This window comes from Felis catus, chromosome C2, assembly GCF_018350175.1.
Source record: "Felis catus isolate Fca126 chromosome C2, F.catus_Fca126_mat1.0, whole genome shotgun sequence".
In the NCBI taxonomy this organism is placed as follows: domain Eukaryota; kingdom Metazoa; phylum Chordata; class Mammalia; order Carnivora; family Felidae; genus Felis; species Felis catus.
In genome coordinates, this window is record NC_058376.1 from 66,763,437 (window position 1) to 66,776,702 (window position 13,266).

The 13,266-nt window shown below is 34.4% G+C and overlaps 1 protein-coding gene across 1 annotated transcript in view; it reads left to right on the plus strand.

Annotated features, from left to right (window-relative positions):
• The window catches only part of STXBP5L (syntaxin binding protein 5L), a 386,205-nt gene that overhangs the window by 123,858 nt on the left and 249,081 nt on the right, over positions 1–13,266 (plus strand). Inside the window, 1 exon segment of the mRNA XM_045036998.1 lies at positions 9,035–9,169. Within this exon segment, the coding sequence (XP_044892933.1) occupies positions 9,035–9,169 (135 nt within the window).

Sequence of the window (13,266 nt, forward strand, 5' to 3'; positions counted from 1 at the left end):
TGGGAATAGAAATTCAGATTTCCCTGTTGGCCTTTACTATCTTCAGAGATAGAAACACTTTGTAACTGCTAGGTAGGGTATAATTATCACTCCTTATTTTACTTCTACTTTTATCATCCTGACCACAATAGAAGGACCTCATACCTGCTCCCCACGTGGCCTCCACTAACTCAGTTCTTTCATTTAGAAGTTGAAATGTTCTATGAATTTATTTATTTTTTAAAGCTTATTCATTTCTTTTGCGAGAAAGAGCACGCACATGCATGAGCAGGGGAGGGGAAGAGAGAACCCAATGAAGCCTCTGCACTGTCAGTGCAGAGGGCGATGCAGGGCTCGAACCCATGAACCATGAGATCATGACCTTAGCCGAAATCAAGAGTTGGATGCTTAACCGATTGAATCACCCAGGTACCCCAAAATATGCTGTGACTTTAAATGGAGGTAGAAAATGTTATTTCTTTTGCTGTAGCAGAATGAGAATAAGCTTCTCAGACTTGGATTTGCCAGAAATCATGATGTTATTCCTTATGGAACTATAAAGATTTGGCTTATTTTAAAAATTTGACTTATTTTTGATAGTTTTCCAAATAATTACAATAAATAATTAAAGCAACAAAATTGAGTGAGTTTTTTACTATCTGGTTAATTAAGACTGTGTATGAAATTCAACTAAATTTTCAGTATTCTGTTTAATTTTGTCTCTTATGTTAGAATTTGAGCTGGCTACAGGTTATCCAATGTTATCAGATTCTATTTCTTAGAGAATTTTTAATTATTTATTTTTTCTTTTATATGATTTTAGTTTTTCCACTAAAATTCCTCTAAGTATCAGTCTTTGAATCAATATGCTGAGGGAGTCTTAGGGTAGCTGTCTGTTTCTTTCCCTGGGCTGTTGTTGTGGTTCTTTTTATCACCACTGTTAGCTATTTGGGGAGAACTATGCAGCTATATGGCTCTATCCTATTACTAACTTAGTAATTTAGGTTCTTATCCTAAAACTTTAAGTGTAAAATAATGGAATTCATTCAATCACAGAACAGTATTTCATAAATACTGGTCATAGGTTTTCTATATTAGAATCACCTAGAACAGTAGTAACTAAACTTTAAGTGTACGTGACTAACCTGGGTATTCCTCATAAAATGTAGTTTCTGATTCTGGGGTAGGGCCTGAGATTTGAATTTCTACTAAGTTTCCAGATGATGTTCATGCTGGTCTATGGACTTCATTTTGAATATCAAGTACTGAGGTTACTTGTTAAAGTATCAGTACATGTTCTATCCCTTGAATGTGAAAATATGCATTTTAATGAGATATTTATTTATAATAAAGATTAAAAATTATTGCTATAATTTAGTAGTTCTTAACTATGGTTGTGCATCAAAACCACCCAGAAAGATTTTTAAAACAATATTGCTAGATTTACTTCAGAACTGTTGAACTTTCCTCTCTGTGGCATTTGTATTTTTAATATGTAGAATACACCTGATTCTGAGTATCACCAGGTTGTAAAGCATAATTATAAATATTATAGAAGGGACTGGAGCCAGAGTCATCATGCCTGATAGTAGAGGTTTTACATAGTATCTGGATACAAAATAAGACTAAAATTGAACTATGTTAGAACTTAGGGGAAAAAAGTTTCAAACTTGAAATCTCCTACTTAATTTCATACAGCAAAGTCTCTATAATTTTAAACCACTTAACTTTCTTAAAATATAGTTTTGGCTTGTGTTGACAGTGTTTCTCAAATTAGGATGTATAGGCATAGACTTGGAGTTATGAATTTTCCACAATAGTTTCTGATTGTAATATTTTTATTTTTATAATCACATTAATGGAAAGATTCTGAGTGACTTGAACAAATAATTTTATACAAAAATACTGTCGCACAGTTCCCATATGTGAAATTAAATTTGCATTTGTGGTTGTGTTGGCACCAAATGGTGTTATTTTGTTATGGATTAATAAAATAATAGAAATAGACTATGCGCATGTATTATGTATTCATGCAAAATGATTATAAAAGTATGTAATGATGTACTATGGAATAGAGTTCAAAACTGTCCAAGTATAGACAAGTGGTAGAAGAAAAACATGGAATAAATGTATCCCAAATCAAAAGAACTTGTGTAGTCACAAACATATCCATATTGTGAGGTTAATTATTTCTTTAAAAAAAAATCCATCTGTCACATAAACTAATGTCATTAATTTGAATTCTAGATGTAGTTTTATTTGTATTTTGTATTTTTCTATGTATATATAAAAGCCATAAGGATCAGGAATTTATATCTTACTTTATACATAAGTTAAAGAATTTATAAAAGTAAGTGAAAAGTGAAGATAAGCAAAAAACTTTAAAGGTCTGTACATTCTTCAAGCTTTGAAAACATTGATTTTATTTATTTATTATGATTATGTATATCAAACTATAGAGTTACTAGATTTTTAATATAGTGGCCGTATTTATTTATTTGTTTAGTTTTTCAAATTTTGGCATCATCTTTATTTTTTAATTTTTAAAACGTTTTAATGTAATTTATTGTCAAGTTGGCTAACATACAGTGTATACAGTATGCTCTTGGTTTTGGGGGTAGATTCCCATGATTCATCGCTTACATACAACACCCAGTGCTCATCCCAACAAGTGCCCTCCTCAATGCCCATCACCCATTTTCCCCTCTCCCTGCTTCCCCCATCAGCCTTCAGTTTGTTCTCTGTATTTAACAGTCTCTTATGGTTTGCCTCCATCTATGTTTGAAACTATTTTTTCCCCTTTCCTTCCCCCATGGCCTTCTGTTAAGTTTCTCAAGTTCCAAATATGAGTGAAAACTTATGATATCTTTCTCTGGCTGACTTATTTCACTTGACATAATACCTTCCAATTCCATCCATGTTGCGGCAAATGGCAGGATTTCATTTTTTTCTCATTGCCAAGTAGTATTCCATTGTATATATAAACCACACCTTCTTTATTCATTCCTCAGTTGATGGATATTTAGGCTCTTTCCATAATTTGGTTATTGTTGAAAGTGCTGCTATAAACATTGGGGTATATGTGCCCCTATGAATCAGCACTCATGTATCCCTTGGATAAATTCCTAGTAGTACTATTTCTGGGTTGTAGGGTAGTTCTAATTTTGATATTTTGAGAGTGGCTGCACCAGTTTGCATTCCCCCAACAGTGCAAGAGGGTTCCCATTTCACCACATCCTTGCCAGCATCTGTTGTTTTCTGAGTTGTTAATTTTAGCCACTCTGACTGGTGTGAGATGGTATCTCAATGTGGATTTGATTTGTATTTCCCTGATGATGAGTGATGTTGAGCATCTTTCCATGTGTTTGTTGGCCATTTGGATGTCTTCTTTGGAAAAGTGTCTATTCATGTCTTCTGCCCATTTCTTCATTAGATTATTTGTTTTTCAGGTGTTGAGTTTGGCAAGTTCTTTATAGGTTTTGGATACTAACCCTTTATCCGATATGTCACTTGCAAATATCTTCTCCCATTCTGTCGGTTGCCTTTCAGTTTTGTTGATGGTTTCCTTTCCAGTGCAGAAGCTTTTTATCTTGATGAGGCCCCAATAGTTCATTTTTGCTTTTATTTTTATCATGGCCCAATTTAAATGCAGTTTTCTACCTTAGCATTCCTTAATTGCCCTTACTAGAATTAATTCCTCCCTTCTTTGAATCCTTTATAGCAATAGACACACTTTACTTTTATTTTTGTTTACTCGTCTACTTGTCTTATCTCTCCAATTAAATGGCATATTGTTTTGAGAGGAAAAAGAGTAGATGTGTTGTAATCAAGGACAGTGCTTTTATTTTTTAAGATAATTTATTGTCAAATTGGCTAACATACAGTGTGTAAAGTGTGCTCTTGGTTTTTGGGGTAGATTCCCATGGTTCATCACTTACATACAACACCCAGTGCTCATCCCAACAAGTGCCTTCCTCAATGCCCATCACCCACTTTCCCCTTTCCCCCACCCCCTATCAACCCTAAGTTTGTTCTCTGTATTTAAGAGTCTCTTATGGTTTGCCTCCCTCCCTCTCTGTTTGTAACTATTTTTTCCCCTTCTCTTAAGTTTCTCAAGACCCACATATGAGTGAAAACATATGATATGTGACTTTCTCTGACTGACTTATTTCACTTAGAATAATACCCTCCAGCTATATCTACGTTCCTGCAAATGGCAGGATTTCATTCTTTCTCATTGCCAAGTAGTATTCCATTGTATATGTAAACCACATCTTCTTTATCCATTCATCAGCTGATGGACAGTTAGGCTCTTTCCATAATTTGGTTATTGTTGAAAGCGCTGCTATAAACATTGGGGTGTAAGTGCCCCTATGATCACTCCTGTATCCTTTTTTTTTTTTAATTTTTTTTTCAACATATATTTATTTTTGGGACAGGGAGAGACAGAGCATGAATGGGGGAGGGGCAGAGAGAGAGGGAGACACAGAATCGGAAACAGGCTCCAGGCTCTGAGCCATCAGCCCAGAGCCTGACGCGGGGCTCGAACCCACGGACCGCGAGATCGTGACCTGGCTGAAGTTGGACGCTTAACCGACTGCACCACCCAGGCGCCCCATGTATCCTTTGGATAAATTCCTAGTAATGCTATTGCTGGGTCATAGGGTAGTTCTATTTTTAATTTTTTGAGGAACCTCCACACTGTTTTCCAGAGCAGCTGCACAATTTGTATTCCCACCAACAGTGCACGAGGGTTCCCATTTCTCCACATCCTCTTCAGCATCTCTAGTCTCCTGATTTTTTCATTTTAGCCACTCTGGCTGGTGTGAGGTGGTATCTCAGTGTGGTTTTGATTTGTATTTTCCTGATGAGGGGTGACGTTGAGCATCTTTTCATGTGTCTGTTGGCCATCTGGATGTCTTCTTTGGAAAAGTGTCTATTCATGTCTTCTGCCAGTGCTTTTTATAAAGAATTATTTAGTGAAATTTGAATTAATGGGTAAATGGATGGAAGGCTAACAATGTCTTAGATGATATACTAGAGAGAATGATAGTGAATATGGATATAGGAATAAGATTATTTTTCCAGGGTTCCTACATAACAGAAAATCTTTCATCTTTCGGGTTATGGTGGTGGAAATACATTACAAGTGAAAGTGTAACTATTAAATATAATAAATTCAATAAGGTATTGATTAGTCACTTATTAGGGTTATCAAATATACAGCATAAGTGTAATCATGCCCTCTCCCTCACCCATGTCAAGCATCTTACATAAACCACATTAGTCTTTTTTGTTGGGTTCAAATAAAGTCGGGGAATCCTGTGAAAAAAATCAGTTGTTTAACCACCACCCATCAGTTGGACATGGGACATAAGATGAAACCCTTCTGTCATCAAAGGTCTAGTTTCTTGTCAATTAGAATTAGGGGAAAAGTAATATTGGTTCAAAGAATAGTTCTAATCCTGTTTGGGTCTTTTTCATGTATTCCATCATTCTTGTAAAGTTTCTCTATCCTAGAGTTCTGCCTCTTGCTTCAGCCTTCATTACTGAATTGTGGCGCTTTTTAGATTTTTCTTGTTAACCTTGGAAATGACTAGGTCATATTGAAGTTTGCTCTTTATCTACTAGAACTACTAAATTTTTGTTTACTTTTATTAAATTAGTGTTTTTTTCAACTCTGTGATTCAGAAAGGGTAATCTAAATCCTCTTTTTCTTTTTTTGCAAGCTCAAGAAAATTTTTTTTTTTAATATGAAATTTATTGACAAATTGGTTTCCATACAACACCCAGTGCTCATCCCAAAAGGTGCCCTCCTCAATACCCATCACCCACCCTCTCCTCCCTCCCACCCCCCATCAACCTTCAGTTTGTTCTCAGTTTTTGAGAGTCTCTTATGCTTTGGCTCTCTCCCACTCTAACCTGTTTTTTTTTTCCTTCCCCTCCCCCATGGGTTCCTGTTAATTTCTCAGGGTCCACATAAGAGTGAAACCATATGGTATCTGTCTTTCTCTGTATGACTTATTTCACTTAGCATCACACTCTCCAGTTCCATCCACGTTGCTACAAAAGGCCATATTTCATTTTTTCTCATTGCCACGTAGTACTCCATTGTGTATATAAACCACAATTTCTTTATCCATTCATCAGTTGATGGACATTTAGGCTCTTTCCATAATTTGGCTATTGTTGAGAGTGCTGCTATGAACATTGGGGTACAAGTGGCCCTATGCATCAGTACTCCTGTATCCCTTGGATAAATTCCTAGCAGTGCTATTGCTGGGTCATAGGGTAGGTCTATTTTTAATTTTCTGAGGAACCTCCACACTGCTTTCCAGAGCGGCTGCACCAATTTGCATTCCCACCAACAGTGCAAGAGGGTTCCCGTTTCTCCACATCCTCTCCAGCATCTAGAGTCTCCTGATTTGTTCATTTTGGCCACTCTGACTGGCGTGAGGTGATACCTGAGTGTGGTTTTGATTTGTATTTCCCTGATAAGGAGCGACGCTGAACATCTTTTCATGTGCCTGTTGGCCATCCGGATGTCTTCTTTAGAGAAGTGTCTCTTCATGTTTTCTGCCCATTTCTTCACTGGGTTATTTGTTTTTCGGGTGTGGAGTTTGGTGAGCTCTTTATAGATTTTGGATACTAGCCCTTTGTCCGATATGTCATTTGCGAATATCTTTTCCCATTCCGTTGGTTGCCTTTTAGTTTTGTTGGTTGTTTCCTTTGCTGTGCAGAAGCTTTTTATCTTCATAAGGTCCCAGTAATTCACTTTTGCTTTTAATTCCCTTGCCTTTGGGGATGTGTCGAGTAAGAGATTGCTACGGCTGAGGTCAGAGAGGTCTTTTCCTGCTTTCTCCTCTAAGGTTTTGATGGTTTCCTGTCTCACATTTAGGTCCTTTATCCATTTTGAGTTTATTTTTGTGAATGGTGTGAGAAAGTGGTCTAGTTTCAACCTTCTGCATGTTGCTGTCCAGTTCTCCCAGCACCATTTGTTAAAGAGGCTGTCTTTTTTCCATTGGATGTTCTTTCCTGCTTTGTCAAAGATGAGTTGGCCATACGTTTGTGGGTCTAGTTCTGGGGTTTCTATTCTATTCCATTGGTCTATGTGTCTGCTTTTGTGCCAATACCATGCTGTCTTGATGATGACAGCTTTGTAGTAGAGGCTAAAGTCTGGGATTGTGATGCCTCCTGCTTTGGTCTTCTTCTTCAAAATTCCTTTGGCTATTCGGGGCCTTTTGTGGTTCCATATGAATTTTAGGATTGCTTGTTCTAGTTTCGAGAAGAATGCTGGTGCAATTTTGATTGGGATTGCATTGAATGTGTAGATAGCTTTGGGTAGTATTGACATTTTGACAATATTTATTTTTCCAATCCATGAGCAGGGAATGTCTTTCCATTTCTTTAAATCTTCTTCAATTTTCTTCATAAGCTTTCTATAGTTTTCAGCATACAGATCCTTTACATCTTTGGTTAGATTTATTCCTAGGTATTTTATGCTTCTTGGTGCAATTGTGAATGGGATCAGTTTCTTTATTTGTCTTTCTGTTGCTTCATTGTTAGTGTATAAGAATGCAACTGATTTCTGTACATTGATTTTGTATCCTGCAACTTTGCTGAATTCCTGTATCAGTTCTAGTAGACTTTTGGTGGAGTCTATCGGATCTAAATCCTCTTTAAAATGAGTTTCCTTTTTCCACTTACATTGAATTTGAAATAGATCCTTCATTGCCTAGAAACATGACCATGATATTATTTCCTGTGGGACATTATTAAATATTCCTTGGCAATAGCACTTCTAGACTTCAGGTTTTAATCAGACTTGTCCAATATCACATAGGTTACACTTCAATTAGATTGCCAATTAACTGTAAGTACATATATGATAGCAGGATTTCTAGATTTTTGGATGTAATGTGCAAGGTGCTTTTAGCAGAATACTTTTTTTTTTTTTTTTAGCAGAATACTTTTTAATACATTTTGATTTAGAGAGGTAGGCTGTTGAATACTTCAATGAACCAGACTGAGAATATAAATTCAACAGACTGGATGTTTAGTCTTATATAAAAAAGAGGTATGAAATAGAATTTTGGGGGTAATTTACCATTCACATTCCTTTTTTTCCCCCCGTATTGGTCTGCCTGCCTGGCATCAGAATTCTGTCCTGTTCTTCTAACAATTTACCAGCTCTCTTTCTGAGTGAATTCTAGGAAATATTATGATTCAATAATAAGTTCTGACAATGGATAACTATGAACTTACTTCCCTTGTCATTTTAAGAGAGATTAAGGAGCCTGAATAGGCAAAACTAAAGAGTGATACACTGTCAATAGAAGGCTCTGGTAAATTCCCATATTTTATTTATAGGTGTCATGGTTGTGTTGGCTATAGAACAGGTTCCCAGAATTGGTCAGAAAACCTACTGTGAAGATAAAGGCAGAATAAAAAAGCCCAAAGGAATAGTATGGTAGATCTCTGACCTTATAAGTTTTCTTTATACTAATTAGATTCCAAGCATCTGAATAAATAGTAAATAATTTATGATCTTATGCAGACAAAGCTACAAATTCTCTAACTGAAATTTGTTTCCTATGTACTTAATTTCTATTTGAAGTGAATATTACTGAAGAAAAATGACCAGTGTATAAATATGCTAATTTTGCAATCAGATAGGAGTATATTTGAATCCCAGTTTTGCCACTTACTAGGTGTCAGTCCTCTGCAAGTAAAAATAAAAATTCCTGGCCTCAGTTTCCTCTGTGTAAAATAGAAATATTTATCTGTCTTGGAGTGCTCTTTTCAGAATTAGAAACAATATATGTTAATGTCCATGGTAGATACTTATTAAATAGTGGTTATTATTATCATAATTATTTTTAATGATGTACTCTTGTTATATATCCTATATCCTCTGCTAGTAAATAAATGCTACTTGAGTGTATAGTAAATTTTATTGTTTATATAGCTATCGCTACCTAATAAGTATAAGGAAAATATAATGCTGACCAAATATAAAATTTAGATATTTTAATTGTAATTTTCTTTCTTTCAGAATTACTTACTGTCATCTACCTTTCCAGAGTAAATGGCTCTATGTTGGAACAGAAAGAGGAAATACACATATTGTAAATATTGAATCTTTCATTCTTTCTGGATATGTTATCATGTGGAACAAGGCAATTGAGCTGTAAGTTTGAATTTGAATATCACTTTATTTGGCTTAAATATTTCACATGGTTGTGTAAAATATATGTCAAATTACAGAGTTATTTGAAACATTTATAGCTAATTTATGATTAATTTGTGTGAAAAGTTTAGCTAAAATAATTTGAAACTGTACAGACTTAAAATTATTGTAATGTTAACATATTCTTATTTTAGCCTTTCTGAATACTTAAGAGTTTCTGAATAACTAAGGGTTATGTATGTAAAATTTGATGATAGTAAGCTAAGACTCATTCTAAAAGTTATACAGGAAATCATCTCATTTCTTTATTGTCATTCTTAGTATAGCCGCTTCCAATGGGAATGGCAAGTGGATTGTGACCACATTTCATTTTATGTAAAAATAATCATAATCTGTTCACATATTTTTTATTGGTGGTAGCTTATTCTTCATTTGCCTAACATATTGTTCAGAGTTCTAAGGAGAATCAATTTATCAATATTTTTCATGTTTTGACATATGCATCCATTTGGATATGTGGTTAGTGGTAATTACCACTTTGACTTTGGCATTGATATTTAAGTTTATGCACATGTAAAAATGTGAAATTCCCCAAATGTGAAGCTTTGTGGAATTCCAAGTTATCTTTTTGTGGTACATACATGGACAATTTTCCTGGTCACTGTCTCCTGGTCACTTAATCAGGAAAAAATTTTTCTTTAATAAATGTTTATGTTCTGTGCATATTAGGTCCTTAATAAGATATATTTAACTTGAGGCTGGCTCATTCTCTCTCTTGTATAGATATATTCTAAGTTACATAATTAATTCTCCAAAGCTCTGATTAAAACAGCCTATTTTTATGAAGCTTGAGTCTGGTCTTTATGATAAATCTACCATTCCCAATTTTTAATGTTTCAGTGTGCCTGTATATTACTTGATAGGAAAGGTTATTACTAATTATGATCTTCTTATAATATTCCTTTTGTATTATGTCCTAATGGGTCTTTTATCAATGGTAATTCTTCATCCCTGATTAGATTAAGAGCTGCTCCAGGGCAGAATCTTTGTTCACTGTTCCTTTCTTTTTCTTCATACTTCGCTTATTTTGGTGCTTTCCACAGAGTGGTTACTAAGTGATTGATGACACTACTGAAGAGTTACTTTGATAGTTACACTCTACTATTGACTTACAGCTTTCATTCATAATTGGCATGAGCTATTTTACTCATATATATTTTGATGTTCTGTATGTGTATTTTAAAAAAAAGTTTATAGTCAACTATGTCTTCCAAAAATTATTTACTTTTTTAGCTATTTGGGAAAGATTTTCCCACTATAATCTCAGTTCTATAGAAGTGGTAAATAGGGATGAACTTAATGTTTGCTTTCATAATATTGTTTTAGGATATTGATAAAAACATAAATAAACTTGAGAGATTGAATTATAAACTTTTATACAAATTTAACATTAGTACAAATAGTAATAGATGTATCATTTGTGTTTAGTTGAATGATGCTAATTAAGAAGTTTATTATCCAAATATATCAAATATTTCATCACTTTTGCTGTTTTGTTTCCATATTCACATACTTACCAAATACTTTTCATAGTTCATTAGTGATTTCTACTTACCTGTATGTATTTATATAGTCTAACTTTTACGATTTCAGGACTAATGATGAATTTAAAAACTGTAAAGGAGGGTAAAATTAGAAGAAACTAAAATAAAATAAGACACTTTTATTTTTCATAGTATGATCTTAGACATGTGATACAGCATCATAATAGAATCTACCATTTATAGAAATATCATCTTTTATAGAGTTGTACATGCCTCTGAAAAATGTCCTGAAATATCCTCAAGAAATTATTAGTAGACAACATTACCTCTTGAATGTTTCTTGGTTTACATAGACCAAATTTCCAAAAGTGTGTTCCATGCAATTATATATCCATTGTGATACATATAATTTTAAATGGCAACTGCCAGTCTCCTAGACCAGTCTTTTAACTGCTCTCTACCTCTTCAGATACATTAGAAAATACATGTCACTTCCTGTTAATATGTGTCAAGTGTATGGGACAATAATAAAAATATATTTAAAAGATCATTTCAGTAATAGAATTTTAGACACAAGTTTTAACAATACATTTTCTAAGTATAGCAAATGCAGAATTGTCTTTAAGAGATGTGAAATTATTACTAGGTAAGTTCTTACTTGAAATACTTTCCATTCAATGTTATTTTGTAATTTGTTTCTTTTTTTAGTGAAGCCTCTTAATTGTAATTATAGTCAATTCCCATAATTATAAATATTTTGTGCTCCCAAAATGTATGTATTAATTATTTGGAAACTGGAACACATTTTCCATAGAAACAATGATGTTTATAGACCCATAAAATAGTAGCATAGAACTAAACTGACATAAAAATATTTCTATGGGAAAATGTATTCCAGGTTTGAGCACAAAAATAAATATTTCTGTGGAACAGCCCTGGCTTTTAAAAATATATAACCGGGGCACCTGGGTGGCTCAGTCGGTTAAGCGTCCGACTTCGGCTCAGGTCACGATCTCACAGTTCGTGAGTTCGAGCCCCATGTCGGGCTCTGTGCTGACAGCTCAGAGCCTGGAGCCTGTTTCAGATTCTGTGTCTCCCTCTCTCTGACCCTCCCCCGTTCATGCTCTGTCTCTCTCTGTCTCAAAAATAAATAAACGTTAAAAATATATAACCTATTTTTTCTACATATGATTAAAATTTGAGCATGAAATTCAGAATTAAATAATAAATTTAAGACTTGTGTTTAACAATCACTCAAACATGTTTATTGTACACTACGATATGCTCTGTACTGGAAACAACTATGAACTGGGAAGACATAGTTACTGTCCTCTTGGGCTTTTAGTCTAATAAAGGTGAGATTAATTAAAAAGGCAATTCCAATATATTGGAAATAAAATGTGGCAATTCCATAAGAAGGACACCTAACATGGGGTCCCAGAGAAGTGTCTGTGAAGGAAGTTACATCTATGTTGCTATCTGACAGGATGAGAATTTCAGTTGAGTGAAGAATTGGGAGACAGGGGTGGAAGTACTCTAGGAGGAGGGGATAGAAAGTTTAAAGGGTGGAATTTGAGAGAGTTTTTGTTCCATGCACAGGAATTTTAAGTAGTTTAGTTGGTTGTAATACCTGGGAGAGAGGATGACAAAGGAGAAGTAATCAGGGGATATAATATGAAAGGCTTTTTAAGGCAGTTTGAGAAGTTTGGACTTCTAAGGCCAAGGGCTAGATTTTGAAGGGCTTTATGCAGAGAGTTGACTTGATTAAATATGCATTTAGGAAGACTATTCTGAGGCAGATATGAAGAAATGATCAAAGAGAGAAAGACTGTATTCTAGGTAAACATTATGATTGATTTAGGAGTGGAGATAAGCTGTCATAATTAAATAAATAGAAGATAGAAGAGGCCAGACTTGGGTATTATGGAAGGATCCAAGAACAACAAGAAGAATTAAGAGATGTTAGGCTTGAGCCACTGTGTAGGTAAGGGTGCCATTTAGTGAAATAAAGTAGGAGATTAAGTTGGGAGTAAAATAATGAGTTCAATTTTAGGTAGGTTGAGTTGTATGTGTTTGTAAGACATTCAAAATGATATGAAGTGGGATATATGGATCTGAAGGTAATGAGATCTGAATTTATGGTCATTGAAACCATGAAAAAAGATGAGATTGTGTATGAAGAGTATATAGAAAACAGGTAGCAAATTAGCAGACACTCAACCAATTCTGACTCACAGATATGTTTTGTTTGGCTACCAGAGTTTTAAGTATGTTCTGAGTTATTTGTAATATTTGAAAATTGGTAGAGTAGAAATAAAAAGTTGTACTTCCAGATTTTCATGAAAATTCATGATGAGACAATTCTAGTTCAGTATTGTTGTCATGGCAGTCAATAATCCACCTTTTGTAGGTGGATAATGTGCATCCAATTTGGCACAATTCTCATTCAGCCTATTTAATTCATTTGCAAATCTTGCCTGGCTCCTGTGCATTCTTGAATTCATGACCATATATAACATGGGAATAGATGACAGACAAGGGCAGAATGAAAAG